The 22,825-nt window shown below is 43.8% G+C and overlaps 1 protein-coding gene across 1 annotated transcript in view; it reads right to left on the reverse strand.

Annotated features, from left to right (window-relative positions):
• Nucleotides 1-22,825, reverse strand: part of si:dkey-97m3.1 (fatty acyl-CoA reductase 1) — a 72,129-nt gene that overhangs the window by 19,696 nt on the left and 29,608 nt on the right. The window contains exons 3-4 of the mRNA XM_042335841.1: nucleotides 18,600-18,824; nucleotides 2,129-2,304 (exon numbers count right to left, since the gene is read on the reverse strand). Coding sequence (XP_042191775.1) covers nucleotides 2,129-2,304; nucleotides 18,600-18,800 — 377 coding nt within the window. The 5' untranslated portion in view covers nucleotides 18,801-18,824. The remainder of the gene's footprint in view (nucleotides 1-2,128; nucleotides 2,305-18,599; nucleotides 18,825-22,825) is intronic.

Raw genomic sequence — 22,825 nt, forward strand, 5'->3', positions numbered from 1 at the left:
ATTGGCGGTCGGGCCTTCAGCCTTTCTGCCCCCACCCTATGAAACTCCATCCCACTTTCCCTTCGCCTCGCTCCCTCCCTTGCCTCCATCAAGGCGCATCTCAAAACCCTCCTCTTCAACAGAGTCTTCGGCAACCCTCCTATTCCCCTGCCCTCCACCCTCCCGACCATGAACCTCAGCTCAGGTCCAAATCTCTGACTGTCCAGCGCCTTGCAACATCCTCCCAACATGAAAGATGCTATGCAACAACATTACATTTTAAAGCGTCTTTCATGTAGGAGGACGTCCCAGCACGCTGAAAGTTGGGGATCAAGACCGGAGTGTGGGGGGGGGGCAGGGTTGGGATGAGGAAGGGCAGAGTGGTAGGAGGGCGGCTGAAGGCACAGTCGAAAAAGAGGGTCCTGCCTTGAAGGAGGGAAGTGAGTCAGCAAGGCGAAGAGATGATGGGATGGAATTCCAAAGGGTGGGGACAGACAGCTGAAAGTCTGGGCGCCGATGGCAGGGCGGGTCGGGTGGGAGACCTGGAGCAGATCGGAGCCTGCTGAGCGGAGGGAACGGACAGGTTGATAGGGGATCAGCAGGTCACAGAGGTAGGAGGGGGCAAGCCCGTGGAGGGCCTTGAAAGTGAGGACGAGGATTTTAAATTCTATCCTCTGAGGGATGGGGAGCCAGTGGAACCGGACGAGGGTGGGGGTATTGGGGTCACCTTCATACAAATGTAAGCAATGCATCATGGTAATATCAGCTTCAAATGCTTTCCTACACTGCAATTTTTTTTTGCATTCTCTGAAAAAAATTAATATTTTTTATCAGCAACAAGATTTTGTACCTTTGATGTCGATCGGAATGATACCCAAGTGGAATTAGATTTGCAAAGTTTTCAGTCTTCAAATAACCCCCCTAATTCTCTTTGAATTGGCAAATGATATATTGATATATATGATATATATATACAAATGATATATAGATGATATATATTAATATGAAATTGCATTAGTTAATGTTCTCCCAATGCTCAGTTGGCAAAGCTACTTTTACACAGACCCAGACAGCCCTGGTTGAATCCCTGAAGCATGTGGATTCTAGGACATAACCTAGGTATTGGAGGTAAATTGAGAGTGAAATCAGAAAAAAATCCTACAAAGCATCGTGCAAATGTAGAATTCACTGTTCCAAAAGGTTATAAGTCAGTTGAAATATTTAAGAGGGAGGCAAATGAATATTTAGGAATGTCAAGGGATAAGGTGAAAGGATTGGAATGGTATTAAGTTGCAGATCAATCATACTGTAATAAAATTGTGGAAGAGTTCTTGATGGTTTGAACTTGAACTTGATGGCTTGATCGTCTACAACAACTTGGATTTATATAGCGCCCTCCACGCCGGTCGGCGTCTCAGAGCGCTTTACAGTAACGGATCCCGGGGCTGAGCCAGAGGGAGGGGGAGGAAGGTGACCAAAGGCGTCTACTCTTATTCCTCTGTTCTTACCATCCAAATAAAGCTGCTATAATAATCTCCAAGTTCATTCCAGTGTCTGTTCTCCTTATGGTTTGTCCAGTCTTGGGCAGGCAACACTGGGAGCATGTCAATCAGCAGAACCACCCCTTGGCCAGGAATGGGGAGGGGTGAGGGAGGGGAAGAGGGTAATCAGCCAGGATTCCTTTGCTTTAAATGACAATCCAGTGATCTCTTTGAAAAGTGCAAATATGTGGAAAAGGTTGGATAAGTGTTGCCACACATCCCACCTTGGTCGAATAGCCTGCTGACTGACTATTTAGCCTCACAAATAAAGAATGGCCACTTCCACCAGGTACCAAAAGGCAGCCAATGCCTCTAGAACAGTAGCCAGAAGACATTGGTGATTGTGGTTAAGGAAAGAACATAGGAGAGGGAGGGAAATGACCAACAGTTTTAAAGGACATACAGGAAGTATGCGTGTGAAAGGTGTTGTGTAAGGGTAGCAGGTTAAACCAACACAGTAACTGGTCTGGTTAAAAGCGCCCCCTGCAGAGCAGTGTGTTTTGCGTTCCCTGCTAATTACCCAATTAGGGCAATTAGATAAGAAACTCATCTTTGTTTGATTTCTCTCAATTTGCTGTCTGCTGGCACAAGTCATCCAAGGCACTTACTTCAAAGGTTCATCAAAGCGAATGGTGGCTGCACAGTGGAAGACGATGTTGATGGAGGAGAGCAGGCGTTCGGTGTCTACTGCGCTGATGGCAAGGTTCAGCTGTGTCAGCTCACTGCTGATGGGAATAATCTTTTTCTGGAAGTCTGGGGAATCTTCTCTTACCCTATCAAACAACTGTAATGAAAAAGATTAAATATATTGTTAATGGATTAGGGACTGCAACCCTGCTCCATTTAGCGGGCTTTACCAATATAATGTGCTTAGCTTTTAATGTTCAATCAATTCTCCCACAATGTGGATGCATTTGAAGGAGATATTTTCAGCATTTAATTCTGCCTTGATTTGGAAAGGTCTGGGCTTCTCAACACGTTCCACTTGCCAAATCAAAGAGAGTTCAAGCGAGAGCTGAAAGAGGCAGAGCCGTCATTTGCAAAGCAACAGAAACAAACTCGCATCTTTCGTTGCAACAATGATATTAATTGTGATAATCCTTGCATTTAATATAATGCTTTTTGCATTGTCAAAATGGCTCAAAGTGCTTCACAAATTTTACTGTGAAGAGTCGTCACTGTGGTGAATATGGCAGCCAATTTGTGCAAACTAACGTCCCTCAAACAGTGAAGTGAGTGATCAATTTTATTGAAGGGGGGGTTGGGTGTTGGTCAGGACAACCCTCCATCTTCTGTGAGTGCTACCACCTGAGCCAGACATGGCACTGATAGAAAATACTTCTCATGATACAATCATTGGCTATGAAAGGGCAGCTTCATTATATTATGACCAATCATTAAGACAACCATAGGCTAACCAGACTTCTGTTTCTCCATCAGATGCTGATTGACCAACACTACGAGCTCCATTTCCCTTCTTACACCAATTTGCATTTATAAAGCATCTTTCAAGCAGACGTGCTTCTCAGAAATCTTTCTCTGTTGTTCCCCTAATCTCTTTTCCTCTGCCGCGCATCCTCACAATGTTAAAATCCAGTCTCCTTGTATAATATTATGCACTTCAATTCTTTGGTTTCCAGAATTCCAAAACCTTCACCTTTTCATCAGGAAAAGAAGAGAAACCGTAAGCTGTAGGGGTAACAGTCGCAAAAAAGTAATGAGCAACTACGCTAAGCAACTGTGAGGTCCGTAGCATATTGGTTAGCGCGGTCGCAAGAGGAATCTGGTTCAATTCCTGGGCGGGGTGAAAGCATGGCAAGTTTTCTTACTCCTGCTTTACCCAGCAGCAAGCAGGAACCTGGTTGTTAATCAATTATCGGATCGTTTTACCGGAGTAATAATCCCTCCCCCCCAATAAATAAAATTGGTCCCTTATTGCACGACTGTGGGACATTACTGTCTACAATTTAATCCCAGGTTCACCCACAAAATACACAGTCAATTAACTTCACAATATATTCTGTAAAACGCTTTGAGACGTCTCAACGACATGATAAAGCACTATATTAAATGCAAAGATTAGTATTCTGTCCAACTAAGGGCCACAAACATGTAAAATGGATAGTGTGATGCCATGTCCAGGTATCTTGTGTAACTGTAGGTGAAAATCCCAATAATCCTAAGCAGTTATCCAACAGTCAGGCAGGCATCAATTCTACCTCACTTGGAGATTATTCCCAACGAAGGCACAGGAAGTCTTCATGGCAGGAGTTTACAGCACAGCATTGACCATGTGTGATTCAAGCACAGCTGCACTCAGACACAAAATACAGTGAACTCATCCCCATGGGCTTTGCTCAAAATTTCTGGCTGCCTGAAATGGGAAACTGGGCGAATTGGACAGATATAGATGATTTTGTTAACCACAGGATCGCTATAGCATCTGCACAATTTGTTTGCGATAGTTCACTTAATTATTTTGGGTTTCCCTAAGGAGAATTCTTCATATAAAGAAGGCCCTTCAGCCATTAGAACTCATCAAGCTATTTCTTAAATAGAGACTGTAGTGCTGGCCTCCATTACCCTTCCTGGTAACATGTTCCAGTGTAAACCACTCTCTGTGTAAAATAATGCTTCCTAGAATTTGCCCTAAAATATTCCAACGCTGAACCTGTGCCCTCTTGTACTGCTGTATTGACATAACTCAACATATCCCGGGTTTACTTTCTCTATCCCATCCAATATCAACACGCCACTAAAATGTTCCCTCTGAAACTTATCTTGTCAAATCAAACTGAATAGCAAAAGGAAGGAATCGACGGCAACATAGTAGAAAAATAAAAGGTAACAGTATTTCTCAGTGCCAGCTCTTTCTGGGCCCCTTGCCCATAATCACCGCAGTGGTTAGGGACTGTGCAAACAGACCATGCTAAGAATAATATCTTAAATACACCATCTGATGAGAGCTTCTCTGACCAAGTAGAAGGACAACAATATTTAGACTATAAATCCCTGTGTTTTCTGCAGCCATGTTCAACAGCCACAAATGCCACCACAGCTATTTCTGTGGCAAGTGAACACCTTCCACACTATAACAGGCTCAAAATGTAAAGGGTATAGTTATCAGGTCATTTATCATGGGTTTGCATGACTCTTCCATTGCAGTCCCAACAAATTGCAAACCTTAACACTGTGGGATGCTTTGTGATGTGAAGGATCCACAATAGCTGTTACCTAGCAGGTAATCTGCACACAACTGTGCATTGGACCAGATGTCCAGTATGCATAATGTAAAAATAAGTTCACGGATTAAATACATTTATGAAATTTCTGAGATAGAAAGTTGGGGGTTCCAGACCCACGTCGAGATTTAGGCAGACATGCCAATGCAGTGCTTGCATTGTCGCAAGTGCTGTCCTTCAGATGAAACATTAAACCTATGTCTGCCCATTTAGATTGACGTGAAAGATCCCATGGCATTATTTGAAAAGAGAAGAGAGTTTCTCCACGTGTCCTGGCCAACAATCCGTCAAATTAAAAAAATGGTCACCCACTCCAAGACTGATTGTGGGTCATTGGTGTGAGCAAACTGGCTGCTGCATTCTCCAACAAATACCATACCTCAGGAAAACTATATTGGTCCTGGAGAAGGTGCAGCGTAGAATCAATGACAAACAACAAATTACATTTGTATAGGACATCCCAAGGTGTTGACCAGGATGATACCAGGTCTTAAAGGGTTAACCTATGAGGACAAGTTGCATAATCTTGATCTGTATTCCCTTGAGTTAGAAGGTTGAGGGATGATCTGATTGAGGTTTTTAAAATAATAAAGGGATTCGATAAGGTAGCTACAGAGAAACTATTTCCTCTGATGGGGAATCCAGAACAAGGGGCATCATCATAAAATTAGAGCTGGGCCATTTAGGAGTGAAATCAGGAAGCACTTTTTCACTTTCAAGGCACTTTCAAAACTTTCAAGCTTTTACGGACTTGATCACATGGTAACCTCGTTCATAACTTTATTGATTCTGGAGTTCCAATTGTGCACTGTCCCAGTAAGAGATCTCGACATTGGCTTTATTCCCAGCAGTATTAAGACAGCATGACAACTCCCAGTTATCATGGCAAACCATGCCTTTAATCCAACATTGCCCTGGAAAGCAGCCCCCTGTTCTGCCATTTTATTATTACATTATGGAAGATATTCCCCGCCTTTTCTCCAAATTGCTTAATATCTGTCAATCTCCCTTTTGAAAATCATGACTGATTCAGAAACTATGGCCTTCACAACCCCTTCTGTGAAGGCTGTGGATTCTGAATCAGTCAGAATCAATGGCCTTCATGTCTATTGATCTCACTTCTAACCCACCTGGCTCGCAGGCTTAATACTGTCTTGTTTGGGATCACTTCACCACAGGATGCCCTATCTAGCTTGTCAATTCCTGCATTATTTTAACCACTTGAATCAGAGGAAATATAACTCAAATCTACGCAACCTCTCATCATAGCTAAGCCACTTCATCCCACATATTGCTCCAGTGAATCATCACTGGATACCCTCCAAAATCAGAATATCGTTCCTGAGGTGGGCAACTGAAACCCAAACAACATAAGACTGCAAATATGTTTCTCAGCTTATACAAGTCAGCACAAGATAATCAGCAGTTTCCATTCCCATGTCTGAGATAAAGATGTGCAATGTATGCAATGACACAAATATGTGGTGACCAAAAGGTTGTGATATTTCCAAAAAAAATCCCAATTTGTTAAGACTTATTAGACAATGTAATGGTATCACGTCTTTTTGGTCACCCTGTACAAGGATCGTGCTGTTGTGCCAACTATGCAACTTCCAACAACTGCTCTTAAGAAATGCAGCATCCGCAGCCTGAGTGTACAGGAAACAGAGCTGCAACTTACTCTAGGAGCTTGCAGGTTTCTTCCCAATTTGCTTGTTTCATCTGGGGTTGCACAGTAAGGCAAATTGGTCCCAGCATTTCCAAGATGAGGGAGAGGTAAACCAGCCAGGATTTGTGCTTCTGGATTCTCTAATTTGCCCTCTGCTGGTAGTTTACATATGTGGCAGCTAGGTGGGGAAAGGTGCACCAGGTTCAGCTGTGACATCCTCTACAGTCAAGTAAATTCATTATTATTCATTGTAACTTTTTACTGCATGCGTGAACCCAAGCAGTGAGCATCAGTCGGTCATTCGTAAACGGATCCAACACAGCCAGGGCTCAGACACGAACAATGGCCAACTGGGAACATAGAAATAGGATTTGGCCATTCAGCCCCTCAAGTCTGTTCTGCCATTCTATTAGATCATGGCTGATCTGTACCTCAACTCCATTTACCTGCCTCTTCCATAAGCCACAATACCCTGACCTAACAAAAATCCACCTCAGTCTTGAAAATTTCAATTGATCCAGCATCCACAGCCTTTTGGGGAACCCATTGTGTGAAAAAGTGCTTCCTAATTTCACTCCTAAATGGCCCAACTCTAATTTTAAGATGATGTCCCTTGTTCTAGATTCCCCCACCAGAGGATCTAGTTTATCTGTATCTAACCTATTGAATCTCTTTATCATTTTAAACACTTCTATTAGATCTTCTAAAATCAAGGGAATATCAGCCAAGTTTATGCAGCCTGTCCTCATAATTCAATCGTTTTAGCCCTGTTATAGTATATCTTTCCTGAGGTGCTGTGCCCACAACTAAATGCAGTACTCCAGATGGGGAAGGGAACCAGAGGGCAACTGGTGCCTGCAGAACCACACCTCAGCAAGTGGAGGTCAGGTCATGAGCAGACAGGTGTATATCAATGGGGAGAAAATTTGAAAACAATTTAACACATTTATACATTAATATTAAACTTATTGACTTTGTTCATCTTATCTCAGAGTGTGTTGGTCTGTCTGTGAGTTTGAAGGTTACGGATACTGAGAGTTTGTAATTGCTAGTGTTCATCTCTTCAATGAGCTGTCTCATTTGTTGTGAACTTGAAGCAGAGCTGTAACTAATGCACTTTCTGCTCAGCCAGGTAGACATGTTATAATTCATAACCAAAGGATTGGTAGGAACTTACATTGAGTGTGTTAGCACAGAGCCACACAGCCAAGTATTACATAGGAACATAGGAATTAGGAGCAGGAGTAGGCCATTCGGCCCCTCGAGCCTGCCCCGCCATTTAATAAGATCATGGCTGATCTTCTAACCTAATTCGATTTACTCGCCTTATCCCCATATCCCTTAATCCCTCTATCCTTAGAAATCTATCAACCTCAGTCTTGAATATGTTCAAGAACTGAGCATCTACAGCCTTCTGGGGTAGAGAATTTCATAAATTTACTACCCTCTTAGTGAAGAAGTGTTTCCTCAACTCTGTTCAAAAAGGCTGACCCTTAATCTTAAGACTGTGACCCCTAGTTATAGATTGTCCTACCGGGGAAACAGTCTCACACTGTCTACTTTGTCAAGCCCCATAAGAATCTTATATGATTCTATAAGATCACCCCTAATTTTTCTATATTCTAAAGAATATAGACCTAGTTTACTCAACCTCTCCTCATAGATCAACCCCCTCATCCCAGGAACCAACCTAGTGAATCTACGCTGCACCCCCTCTAAGGCGAGTATGTCCTTTCTTAAATAAGGAGACCAAAACTGCACACAATATTCTAGGTGCAGTTTCACCAAGGCCCTATACAGTTGCAGCAAGACTTCCCTACTCTTGTATTCTAACCCTTTTGCAATAAATGCCAACATGCCATTAGCCTTCCTAGTTGCTTGCTGTACCCGCATACTAACTTTTTGTGACTATTGTACAAGGACAACCAAATCCCTTTGAACATTAACACTATCTAGTCTCTCCCCCTCTAGAAAATAATCTGCTTATTATTTATACTACCTATCGGTGGTCGGGTCTTCAGCCTCTTTATCCCCACCCTCTGGAAGTCCATCCCACATTCCCTGTATTTATTAACAGGTAAATACATAGCAAACAGCCTAAATGCCTACTTTCTTCCCAATTAAAGTAATCTCCCACTTCCCCCTGTTTCTGTACAGCGCCAGACAGTAGCAAAGGGATGGGAGGACAACTATATGCGGTTTTCTTGTTTACGGTGGAAAAAAAAAATGAATTGTACTCTGCAAAGTTGACTGTTTGATACACCAACACTAATGTCTGAACTTCAGCTGTCATCCCATATTCACATCACAACTTCCCCATTCATCCTCTTCTCCCTCCAGCATTCACACTGTCCTTGTTCAAGAGAGCTGGTTGGATCATGGTGAAGCCCTGGGGTGAATTGTCAGAAATTTATGAGCACTGGTTTTCCTGTCCTTCCCCAAGCCAACCAGCCTGCTCTCTTTACTCCTCCAGTGAAAACTTGATGTAAACAATAACTGAGGCTAGATGTCGAAATGAATGTTGAAAATATTCAACGATAACCTAACCAGCAGTGAAATGTTGGTTTATTGGTTAGAAGCAACTCATCTTTATTTTTCACTTTCCTCGAATCTGCTCAATTTCAGTCTCCTCAGATGACCATTTGGCAAAATGGATGTTGGCAAAATGGTTGGTGTGTCAGCCTGGTGCAGTGGTAGCACTCTTACCTCAGAGTCAGAAAATTGTCGGTTCAAGCCCCAAGATAGGACTTGGAATCACATAGTCTAAGAAGACACTCCAATTCAGTGCTGGAAGGTGTTGCATTCTTGGAGGTGCCATCCTCTGGGACGCTACCCTGCATGAGGTCCATTATATAAATGTAAGCTATTGTTGTTATCTTTCGGACAAGATGTTAAAACCGTGGTCCCATCTGTCTGTTCAGGTGGATGTTAAAGAGATACCAAAGAAGGGTATTTCTCTCTCCTGGTGTCCTGGTCAACAATCTTCCCAAAATAAAATTGGTCACTCACTCCATGGCTGTTTGCTGCTGAGTTTTATCCACAAAATACAGGCAATCCACTTTATAGTATATTATTTACGCTTGAGATGTCTCAATGACATGCTACGTGTGCTATATCAAATGCAAGGATTATTATTACTATTAAAAATCTAATGGGATTAAAAAATAACTGAGCGGACGGGGCCAATAAGAATGTTATGCTCATTTGACAAATTCTTGCAGTGCAGGGACATAAAGAATCTTCGATTGATATGGATTAGCAGCACAAGTCATAGATCGTTCAAGCACACTGGATGGCAAATCTGAAGGAGCAAACAACTCAGTGTGCAATGTACAGTACATCTCAGGCCAAGCAGAGATGGTTCTGTTCCATCTAACTTTCAGAACTCTTCTAACCACAGTCTGCAGTGATTTTATTTCTCTCTTTCTCTGTGTATCCTCTCTCCCCACCAGCTGACACCCGACCTGAGGGGAAAGGCACACTGCAGGATACTCTTCACTTCAATCCACTATTCATGAAACAAGATGGAGACAAGTATCATGACAATGTACAAAAGCAATCCTCCAGTTGTCACCTACTCCACTGTCAGTATCGTGCTAATCCAAATCTGTTCAGTACCACCGCCATACATCTGACAAATACATCTGACAACATCAGTGAGTATTCCTCTTCACGTCATTCTTACACCAGGCACCAGCTGTTCAAATCCACACCAACAATTTATATTTATGAGCTGCCTTTACCCTAAAAGAAAATTCTTGGAAGCACTTTACAGAATGAGATGAAGGGGAAATTAAGTGTGTGTTATGGAGGGAAAGTTGGGGCAATCATCTTGCAAACATCTCCCCAGGCCTGCAGCAGCCTTTTGACATTAACAGACCAGTGACAAGAGGCATGTCATCAGCACCCGTTCCCATAAAACATCTTTCTTTCCATTGTGAAATTACCCGTAGCGGGTGAAAGCCCGGGCGACCTTTTTTCTCAGTTACAAGATGAAAGTTGTTCTGGGAAGTAAATCCACTGAACTTGTTTCCCTTTTATCTGCGGTTGCAGTATTGTAACAAGCCACTGTGTTCAACAACCACAAGCAGTGCAGAATGTAAATCTGCAAAGCAAAGGCAGATTGTGAAATTACTATCTCTTCTGATCTGAGGAAATATCGTTCCTGAAAGCACACGGTGCATGAACCTTTTCCTGATATTTTTGAACACAAATGAACTGATGTCCTCCGTCATGGTTTTGAGAATTTTATAATACAGCCAAAAATTGATGACTAACACAACATTGGATTTGAAAATGTGTTCTGCAAAAAAAAACAACAGTGGGAGCAACACTGCCACACTGATAAAATCTTCTTAGGACACAAGGAGCAACTATAACAGGCAAGTCTAGCAGTGACATTGTCCTCAGGATTTCAGGTCAGAGAGGCCCATGTAGTGATGTCTCAGGACAGTGACTCTGAAAGGGAGCACACTCAAAGCTGAATAACTAGAGATCAGAGTGACACATATGGGCTTTATGCAGGAGTCACCTCTCGAAACATCAGACAGAGAAGAATACCCCGGGAATATAGTCAGGAAGTGAAGAATACACCAGGGAACATAGCCAAGCAGTGAAGCAGGTGGAAATAGGCAGCTCCCCTCTCAACTCTCTACCCCCTCCTCGCACCCTCCCTTCCGTCCCCTCACCCTGACCATTTCCCCCCTGCTCGGGTCCTGACCCAACTGTCCAGCACCTTGGGACGTCCTCCCGACATGAAAGGCACTCTATAAATGGAATCTTGTTGTTGTTGTTGTTGTTCTAGCAGCTCTCTCTGTTGGCAACAACAACAAATTACATTTATATAGTGTCTTTCACATCGGAAGGACGTCCCAAGGTGTTGGAGAGTTAAGGGTTGGGTTGGAGAGTAGGGGGAGTGGGGTGGGATGGTGACTAAAGGCAGTGTCAAAGAAGAAGGTCTTGAGATGGACCATGAAGGAGGCGGTGGAGCGGGCGAGTTGGAGGGATTTGGGGATAGAATTCCAGAGGGTGGGGCAAGCTAATAAAATGCAGTATTCTATCTTGAGTTGTGTGGTTTTCAAAAAAAAGCATCGTTTTTGAAACGGAGGATGAAATAAGTGGGCAAAGTGATCTGTTGGAAGCGGGACCAGGTATAGAACTGAACTGCCTTCTCATCACAGCAATGATCAGTTTTTACATACTCACTCTCATCTTGCAATGCAAATGTACACCTGCTTTATTTCTTGTTCAGTAGACAGTGAACAGATGTTCTGTGTCTCTCTCATGCTTAAAATTGCAAAATAAAAGGGGCAAAAGAACATTTCTTCATCTGCAATATTTTCTGAAAAATATTCTGGGACACAGCACTCTCATGGTTAATCTGAGTGGATATGGGATACATTTATCGCACTCAATGGTGTTTGTTATACCGGGATATAGTAGTGATACCATTGCAATGTAAGTCTTAAAGAAATTATGTTTTTGTTTTAAATATTAGGGTAGATATCACAACGTTTTGACCTCTTGAACTGCAGTTGGAATAAAATCACACTATATCTTAACAGGACTCAGAGAAATGGGTACCTGGCAGCAATTATGTGGATCGGACAACCAAATAAATTTTCTTGCTTGAATATTTCTTGATATATGGGCACACCATAAACATTGTCACTCAGTTGTTACTGGAAATAAAACATTGAAAAAAACAGACTCACCCAGGTAAATGCGAATATTTGGTGGGCCATTTTCTTATAGCCCCCAGGCCACTTTTGACCCGTGGGCCATGGGTTGGCCACCACTAATGTAGACTAATGGATCCTGGAAAGGTGATTACAAGATAGCAATCAAATGGAGGCATAAAGATAATGTATACTGAGGCAATTGTGCTGGAGTGGCTTCCAACACGTTTCTAAAGCCCTCTGTCAGCTCGTCGTTTTGGAATCTTCCTGGGTATTATTCCTCTTCCAGTTTGCTCATTCAGCAGAACTTCCTCTTCAACCGTGCCTATGGTCACCTCCCTTTTCTCCTTAGCTTAGCTGCAACACTGTTCAACACTCCAAGAAGCTATCCTGTGTGAAGGGTGCTACATAAATGCAAGTTGTTGTTCTTAGCACACAATGTCTATAGGTGGCTTCCTAACTGATCCAAGTTCTGGCACAGAATTCATTTACCCATGGTAATGAGTTGCACACCATTTCATGTTTAGACGATGACTTCAGATGATACCATGATAAGCAAGGCTGAAGGATAGCAAACAATTACAAAGATGTGATGCAGCTTGGCTTGCACTTATCTTTGAGTCAGAAGGTTGTGGGTTCAAGATGCAAATCAGGGCTTGCAGACATTGTCTAACTGATATTCCAGTATTTACTGTGGCAGTGCTACCTCGTTGGAGTTGCTGTCATTCAGAGGAAACATTGAATCAAAGTCCTGTCTGACTGTTCTTTAGTTGAATATCCCATAACACTATTCAAAAAGGGAAGGGAGTTTCTCCCGAAGACCTGGCCAATAATCCCCCAAATAAAAAATGACCATTCACTTCTTAGCTGATAATAATTCCTCAAAAAAACCCAATAATAAATTGGTCACTTCAATCCACGACTGTTTGTGGGACACTGCTGTGCGCAATTGGCTGCTGCATTTCGCCCACAAATCTACAGTCAATTCACTTTACAGTCTATTCTGTGAAGACGTGAAAAGTGCTATATTAAATGCAAGGATTATTATTATTATTATTATTATTAGCTGCTGCATGCAAATTGGGCTGCTGTGTTCACTTTACTGTAGTGCTATCTCAAATTAAAGAATTACAAGCACATAAAGGAAAATAGAGTGGGGCCAATCAAAGACAATGATGGCAATCTTGTTGTGGAGGCAGAGGCTGATGTACTGAACGAGTACTTTGCATCTGTCTTCACAACGGAAATGGATGCCCCAAATGCCGCAGTATTGGATGAGAGGTAGAGGACATAGATCAGGTTACTATAGACAGAGAGGAAGTTCTGAAAGATTGACTGGGCTCAAAATTGATAAGTCACCAGGACCAGATGGGTTTCACCCAAGGTTGCTGTGGGAGATATGGGTTCAAATAGCGGAGGCTTTGGCCATTATATTTCAATCGTCATTGGACACAGGAGTGGTGCCAAGAGACTGGAGAATGGCTAATGTTACCCCCCTCTACAAAAAGGGGCAGAAAGACAAACCCGGAAATTACAGGCCAGTCAGCCTAACTTCGGTCATCGGAAAACTACTGGAGTCCATAATCTGGGACAGAATAAATCTCTACTTAGAGGAACACGAGGTAATTAGAGACGGCCAACATGGATTTGTTAAAGGCAAATCTTGCGACAGGCTAGATAGGGAAAAGCTGTTTCCGCTGGTAGGTGTGTCTGTGACCCGTGGTCACAGGCTTAAGATATCTACCAAAAGAAGCAGAGGGGAGGTTAGAAGAAATTTTTTTCACTCAGCGAGTTGTTCGAATTTGGAATGATCTGCCTGAAAGGATAGTAAAGTCCGATTCGATAACAGTTTTTAAGAGAGAACTGGATAGGTATCTGGGGAAGACGGGTTTGCAGGGTTTTTGGGGAGAAAGCTGGTGATTGGGGTTAGTGAAAGTGACTTGCTCTGTCAAAGAGCCGGCACAGACTCGATGGACCGAATGACCTCTTTCTGTGCCGTAACATTCTATGAATCTATGAAATCTATGAATTATTATTAGAATTATTATTATTTTGTTACGATTGCCACCTGGAAGCAGATTCCCTCTGTGTACTGACTCTGACCAATACCTGCTCTCACCTTCAATTACAGCATGTCTTCTGTTAGTTTCCCTACAGAGGCTCCCGCCCCTCAATCTCAGATGTTTCTGAGTCCCTTTCCCCACCACATTTCAGATGTGTGCAATCACACACAATCTTCTCCTGTGAAATATTTACATCATGTTTTTTTCCACCCTGAAATGTACTGACTCATTTTGTCCCTTGAACTTTTGCTGCTGGACATTAACAATTTATAGCTACTTAGGCATGGCAAAGGTTCAGCTTCTCCAGCAGAGGAGATGCCAATTATTTCAGCAGAAGAACTTCGTTGATCCTTGATTCACTTTTTGACATTCAGTGTAGCGCTGTGAACAAACCTGACAGAAGAACCAAGTCATTAATGGTGGGAGATTCAGGCTTAGTGGCTGAATTACGTGCCTGTTCTGGACAGTGAAGAACACAATTGTTCAGTCTGCAGTCCAAAAGCACCTCACCACATGGTGCCAGCATTGGGAGGCCCAGAAAGACACGACTGTCTGACCGAAACAATAAGAGCAGAACTGGAAGGAACAGGCTTCCTTTATAAGATTTCGACACCGGACATTGATAGATTGTACAGTGCAGAATTCCAACATAAGCATGTTTTTATTTTCACCCGTAGGCTCATTACGGGCAACCTTGGATCTGTAGCTGTGTACGTCAATAGCTCAACGGGTCTACCTTCTTATGGTGAAAAGCAGCTGAACTCAGATTTTGAAAGGCATACCATACTAGTTACAATACAATATGTGTTGATATTGCATCATTTATGTCAGGAGGACATCTAAAAGCACTTATCATTGCTGGGGAGAAGGAGTAGCTGCTGAAGAGGGTGGGGAGGGCAAAGATGGCCAAAATGTCTGAGAGGTAAGTTGTGAGGCGGTGTTTGAAAGTTTGGGAGCTGGGAACGGTGTGGAGGGAGGGAGATCCACTATGGAGTCCCATAGTGTAACGGTTAGCGGACTCGCCTCACAACGAGAGTACCTGGTTCGATTCCCTGGCAGGGTGAAATCTTAAGACACGTTTCCTTACTCCACACCTTCTGTTTACCTAACAGTAAGTAGGAACCCGGTTGTTAGTCAATTGGCAGATTGCTTTCTGGGGATAATAACCCCTAAAATAAAATGTTAATAAATAAAATCAATCCACTACTGTTTGTGGGACACCTGCTGTGTGCAATTGGCTTCACCCACAAAGTACACAGTCAAGTCTTTTTATAATATATTCTGTGAAGTGCTTTGAGATTTCTCAATAACATGATAAGGCGTTATATCAAATGGAAGGATTATTATTGTACAAATTTTACTGCCACTAAAAAATTCACAGATGCCTGCTGATTTACAGCTGCATTCTTTTGATGATGTTTCAAAGCCTTGCGGGCTGAATCTTTCTGTGAAAGTGTGTGAATAGTGCAGGGTCGTGCAGCACTCTGGAAGTGTACAGCTTATCAATGGGGTGAAACTAAGATGCTAAATAAAGTTCAAATCATCACTCAAAAAAGCGAGGAAAATTTGATCCGAACAGCAATGCGGGAAGAGGGAGGGGAAGGAGCGAGGGGAAGAGGAGGTACCTAATATAAATGACGGCACCTCCATAACCAAACACTCCTCCAACATTGCAAAGGCATGTCGCCATGGAATATAACCTCAGAGGAGAGACTTCTACCAATTCAACCAGGCTGACACCTAAAAGTAGAAATAAATACTAGGCTGAAAGTATTGCAGGAAAATGGAAGCATATTACCCGCCTGTGAGAACTCTTGGGCACAAATAAACTAATGTGACAGCTTCAACAACAGTCCCCACAGCACTAGGAGCAGTTCTGTCCCAGGGCTGGTTCTTATGCTTCCAGATCTCATATTCAAAGGTTTTCTAACTTATTTTTGTCCAAGCAGTTTTTGCTTTGTGACAATTTTTCAAAGGTCAACTCTGAATGGCAACATTGCTTCTGTTATCTGAATGGAGGCGACTGTCAAAGTGTCATCGTTCCCCTATTCTTGCAGTCCGTGGTAATGTGTAAATAATGTGTATATATATATATATATACACACACTAGCTGTACCCAGTTTCACTTGCAACCAAAGGATCCAACATGGAATGTAGATTGACACGCAGACAGACACACAGACAGACATTTCGATTTTATAAGCATGCATGGATTATTATTATTAATAAAATTATATACATAAGGAACGGGAGAGAGGGAGAGGCTAAACTCCAGAGGGGGAGGGGCTAAACCCCGGCCCCCAACTCGAGCCCCAGGTCACGCCCTCCCCGGCTGGTCGCTTCTAGGCTGCGGTGTGGAGGAACCCGGAAATCCAGCGGCCTTACCGAGCCAACCGTCACCCGCCACCGGCCCAAATTTGACGTGGCAGAGTCCAGCCCGAGGCTGCCCAGGAACAGCAGGAAAAGCAGCCGAACGGCTACCATCAACGCTGCTCGAGGTAACTGCCACCTCACCACCACCATCTTATTCCCGCCCCTTGGCTTAGTCTGAGCTCGTGCTGCGTGTGTGCGTGCTCTGTGACGCACGATGCCACAGCGCCACTGTCAGGTGGCGCGGCCACCAGGTGTAACTGCAGCACATACATGTGTAATGAGCTTGTCTAGGTCATAGCTCATCAAAGATAAAAGATACCCCAAAACAAATAAGCCCATGACACTCCCAGTTCCAAGATCTTTATGATAAATCATGTCTCTACGTCAATCGGTTATTGAGATTTTGGCTGATACACACACACAAATATTGCTTTATTAGTATAGAAACCAATATAATATTACTTAAGTGAAATGGGGAGGCATCCTCCGCCTCCTTTAAATGGATTCTGTTGCAGAAGCTGCTTGCAAAAGACTTCGCAAACAGAGTACTTAAGGTCCCCGACTTGCAGCAATGTAAAGGTCCAGGGTTGTTTGATTGACAGTCAGTTAACAAGCTGCCTGGAGAGTGGAAGGACACGTGGGCGCTGGCACGGGAAAAAGCCCTCGCATTTGGATCATACGGTAGGAGGAGCCACACGCCTATAAAAAGCAATGCTCTTGCTCCTCATGGTCGCTAACTAATGGTCATCCTCCTGTACGTACTGACATGTACAGGACTATTGTACCATCGGGTTGGTTTAAATCTATTTTACTAATGTCGTATTGGACTGCAAGTTGATATAGTTATGTGTGATAGTTACGTTTGATCTCATTGCTGTATATCTTAAATTGTTGTGTTCCTTAACGCAAGGTAGCCTATGGTTGTTTCTACCGAATGTATCCTTGAGTCTCTGTAATATTCTAAAACAAGAAAAGGTGTAAGCACTTCAGAGAGTAGCTGTTGACTTAGGAGTTCTGCTAGTGCGAGCAGACTCCGATTAGACATTCCAGTTACCAGACATTGGAGTTAACCGGGAATACTGATCTGTATGTGACTCTGACTAGTTTGAGTCATCTTCAAAACAGGGACTCACACTGACAGAGAGAGCAGAGGCCACTTAGTACAAAAGCATTACTAAAGTTTGCACATACATCAAGGAGTGAGAACTGTCGCAAAAGGATTAAAGTGCTTACACTGAGAGCTCAGCAGAGAGTTCTCTCATCCACTTTTCCAGCAGTTACTTTTTCTCATCAAGAAAAATCAGGAGGCGGGTAAACCTTTCACTATCAGGAAGAAACCGAGATTCCCACACTTAACCTCTGTTGGTCTCTGGTGGAGATTCCTCAATCGCCACATCTGGGCCTTTGCCCATTTGGTTGGCAAACTGCCTGAATCAGCCTGGTTGGGTCCAAAGTCTTTGAGGTGATAGATAAGATAGCTTCTTCTGAGTCAGAAGGTTATGAATTTGAGTTCCCACTAGGGCTTACTGGTGTGCATCCACAGATATAAACCATTACAAAAACTTTCCTGATTTCGCTCATGTGGTTCCAGTGCATCTGATTTACTTTGGACACTGCAGTGAGTTACATAAGCAACAGAAGAGCCAACATTATTATTAATTCACTGATTGCTGAGGGATGGACACACGTATATCATTACTGAGATCAGGAATGTACATCATCACTGAGGCTGGTAACATACATCACTGAAAGCGGTCATATATCTGGCCAGTAGCATTGTTGCTGCTTTAAACGATTTACTATATTGCACTGACATCACAAGAAATGGCCTCTCCACCCATGTGTAATGATACTTTCCTCTTCTCTCTCCCGTCTCCCATGCCTCATGGTCAATATGAATGCCAGCTTTCCTCACGTGTAAAATAGTTCCCAGTTCCAGCAAAACCCAAGAAACAAATCACTCAATTATTAGGACAATTGGATCCTTTGCCCAACACAACATAGCAACACAGCCTGAAGTGTGCAGGGTTATCTGGAGGATGGTAATGCGGTACCTTGCACTTCATCATTTTGGTGACTCTCTCCTGCACCGACTGCCCAGTCTTGGGCCTCACAAGCATGTAGATGGCTTTGACGTCAGGGCAGGATCGCAGCAACTTCTCCACCAGCACCTTCCCCATGAAGCCTGTGGCTCCTGTGATAAGCACGTTTTTCTCTGCATAGTACATGGCGATTGCTGACATCTTGGTCGTCATTTTTTCCCCACTTTCGCAGTGTTCCTTGATTGAAAAACAAGGACAAACAATTAATAAATACGCTTTCTGGATCCCTGAAAATTGCAGGGGCAGCACCAGTCTTTGGTTCATGTTTGGCTTTCACTATGTTTTTACACATTATTGTATTCACTTGGTCATTCACTTCATGGCTGTTTGTGGGATATTGCTGTGCACAAAATATGCAGTCACAACCCTTTATAGTAAATTCTGTGAATTTTGATGTCAACGTGAGACGTTCTGTACCCTGTATCTTAGTGTGGAGCTTGAGTCCTGTAGCTCAGCAGTTAGAACAATCACCTCACAAGCGAGAGGACCTGGGTTTGATTCCCGGGCAGGGCGAAACATTGGGCAAGTTTCCTTAATCCACACCCCTATGTTCACCTAGCAGTAAGTAGGAACCCGATTGTTAGACAATTGGCAGATCGTTTTTCCGGGGGCAATCCAGCGCCTTGGGATGTCCTCCTGATGTAAAAAGTGCTATACAAATGTAATCTTGTTGTAATAATCCCTTAAAACAAATCTAACAAAAAATTATGGTTTGGTCACCGAATCCATGACTGTTTGTGGGACAATGCTGTGCACAGTTGGTTGCCGAGTTTCGCCCACAAAATGTACACTCGGTTCACTTTGCAATATGTTCTGTGAAGAGCTTTGAGAGGTCTCGAAGACGAGATCAGGTTCAATATCAAATGCAATGTTTATTATTATATCCTCTTCAACCGCGCCTTCGATCACCCTCCTACCCCTACCCTATCTCCCCTCTACCCCTCCTGATCCCAACCATTGCATAGGTCCAAATCCTTGACTTGTGCAGCACCTTGGGACATTCTCCTGACATGAATGACACTATACAATGTAATTTGTTCTTGGAGGTGGTGATACAGTGGATAAACCGAGAGAGAGAGCACTAGCCAGGCACCATTTGCAGAAACTGCCAGGTTGCTTCTGAGAAGTGGCTGGTTATTTTTAACTAGTTGTACCCGTTACAGCTTCGCTTGCAACCAAAGGATCCAATATGGAATATAGATTGACACACAGACAGATACACAGATAGACATTTTATCTTTATGTAATAATAATATAATCGTTGCATTTGATATAGCGCTGTTCACGTCTTCTCGACGTCTCAAAGCCCTTCACAGAATAGACTGTAAAGTGAATTGACCGTATATTTGTGGGCGAAACGCAGCCAATTGCACACAGCAGTGTTCCACAAACAGTTGTGAATTGAAAATAATCAATTTATTATTGTTTTTTGTGTTTTGTATTATTAGGCATGTGGAGTAAGGAAACTCTGCGCTACCTGGACTTGAACCCAGGTTGCATGGCGAGTGCTCTAACCACTGAACTACAGGACTCCACATATACTCAGCTGTACACTCAGCTGGGAGGACTCCTGTGGGAGGACTCCTTTCGGGAGGACCCAATGGTTGGACTCCTTTAATATATTTTCTCTCATAGTCTTTCTCAGTCTCTCTCAATTTCTCTCTGTGTCTCTGTCTCTCTCTCTTTCTGTCTCTTTCAGTCTGTCTCTCTCTCAGTTTCTCTTTGTCTCTCTTTCTCAGTCTCTCTCAGATTCTTCTCTCGTACTTGACAGTGTGGACCTCTGTTTGTGTCAGATTTTACAGATGGGCTGTGACCCCTCCGAACAACAACCCTCTATTTTATTTCAAAGTGGACACCACGCATCCCTCGGCAAGTCTTTAATGAGGCTGGAGATTTCTCAGACATCAGCAGTTTGTACAGAAACATAGATGCTGGTTTATATACAGCCAATTCCATCACAAGACACAATTAGCAATGGTTGACCGCTCTGAAACACAACTGTTCAGAACAAGTTAACTTCCTGAGCTCCTCCCCGAATGTTTATAAACTCACAGTCCTTTTTAAAAGAAGCCTGTCTCTGTGTCAAACTTTCTTCTGGACTTCACCATGTTCTCCTCATTTCCCCCTCCCACTGGCAGCAGGCTTGCTGGCATAAATTATGAAAATCCCAGGATTCTCCCGGTGCTCAGCAGAGTTCAGCTCTTGCTTTGATGCATCAACAACAACAAATTACATTTGCATAGCATACCATTCATGTAGCAAGGACATCCTAAGGCGCTGAACAGTCAAGGATTTGCACCCAAACTGGGGGTTGGGATCAAGAGAGGTGGAGGGCAGGGATGATGGGGGTAGGAGGGTGACCGAAGGCGCAGTTGAAGAGAGGGCAAGGCGAAGGCAATGTGGGATTGAGTTCCAAAGGGTGGGAGCAGAAAGGCTGAAGGCCCGATTGCCGATGGTTGGGCAGGCAGGTCGGGGGACATGGAGCAGGCCACAGACTGCTGAGCAGAGGAAGCAGACAGGTCTGTATGGAGTTAGCAGGTCATTTATATAGCACCCCTCATGCAGAGTAGCGTCCCAGAACACTTGACAGTGGCAGAGCGTGACGCCTCCGAGAGGAGGTGACCATAAGCACGGTCGAAGAGGAAGGTCCTCAGGCATGACCTGAAGATGGGGAAGGAAGGGGCAAGGCGGAGGGTGAGAATGGAAGAAGGTGGCAGAGAGATCTCGGAGGATGAGGAGGCAGAGGGAGACGTGGTCATAGAGAGAGAAGACGTTGTTTGAGACCATGACAAGTGTCTTGTCTGTGCTGTGGGCAGGGGGGAAACCAACTGGAGGAGTTTGAGGAGGGCATGGAGGGAGACGTGAGAGCAAAGCTGGTTTGCGACAATGCATTCGAAAGCTTTGGCAAGGAATAATAATAATCCTTACATTTGATATAGCACCTTATCATAACTTTGAGACGTCTCAAAGCCGAATATACTGTAAAGTGAATTGGCTGTATATTTTGTGGGAGAAATGTGACAGCCAATTGTGCCCAGCAGTGTCCCACAAACAGTCGTGGATTGAAGTGACGCATTTATTTTTTTTTGAAAGAATTATTACCCCTGGTGGAGGAGGTGATGGATTGTGGAGAACAGTGCCTTTGGGTTGTTTTTGGTTTCCAAAATAGTTTTGGAGTAATAGGCAGTTTCGGCCTGTGAGAGGGAAAGGCGATAGTTGCAAAGATCCTCGAGCCACAGCTGGCAGTAAGTTGTGAGGCTGGATTTGTGCCATCTGTGCTCAAGCATCTGGGTTTTTATTTTGAGGGAGAGGAGGTGACTGTTGTACTAGGGGGAATGGATAAATTTGGAGACAGCCTGGGATTTCAGGGGGCAAGGGAATTGAGGGTTGCAGAGAGGCGATTGTTTAGTGTCTTGGTGGCTGCATCAGGATCGCTGTGGGAGAAGAGATCTGAGGAAGAGGGACTCAGATGGAAGCTTTTTCCAAGGTCGGACAAAGATGGTGGAGGGCTTGGAAGAGGGGAGGGTGATGCGGGAGGAGAGGGACATGAGGAAATGATCTGAGATGGCCTTATCCGTGATGAACAGATCAGAAATGTTAAGGCCATTAGTGATAATGAGGTTGAGGGGGTGGCCACGGTTGTGGGTCGGGAAGTTTACGTGGAAGGTGAGGTTTAGTGTGGAGAGGAGGGCAGTGAAGTCAGAGGAGATGGGGCAAGAGGAGTTTAGGTGAAGGTTGAAATCACCCATTATGAGCAGGTGTTCAATGCAGAGGCAGATGGATGAGAGGAGGGAGGTGATGTCAGGAACCAGGCAGTTTTGGAGAACGATAAATGATGAGGATTTTCAAGGAGAGAGGGAAGCTACAAGATTAAGTGTTTAAAAGAGGGGAAGGAGCCGGAGGAATAGAGGGATAGAGCGAGGGAAGTTTGGGAGATGAGGGCCACCCCACCTCCATGTCGGTTTGGGTGGGGGGGTGTGGTGAAAGGTGTAACCAGGCTGGAGAAACTTCAATCAGGGAGACAGGGTCGCCGGGGGACAGCCAGTTTTCAGTGAGCCCAAGGTTTCAGAATGAGGTCATAAACCTTGAGGGCTTTGTTTAAGAGCGAGCCGATATTCTGGAGAGAAATGCAAGTAGGTGGGATGGTGGAGGAGGACTTCAGAGGGAGGGTCGGGAGG

Source organism: Callorhinchus milii, unplaced genomic scaffold (genome assembly GCF_018977255.1).
Source record: "Callorhinchus milii isolate IMCB2004 unplaced genomic scaffold, IMCB_Cmil_1.0 Scaffold5, whole genome shotgun sequence".
NCBI lineage: Eukaryota > Metazoa > Chordata > Chondrichthyes > Chimaeriformes > Callorhinchidae > Callorhinchus > Callorhinchus milii.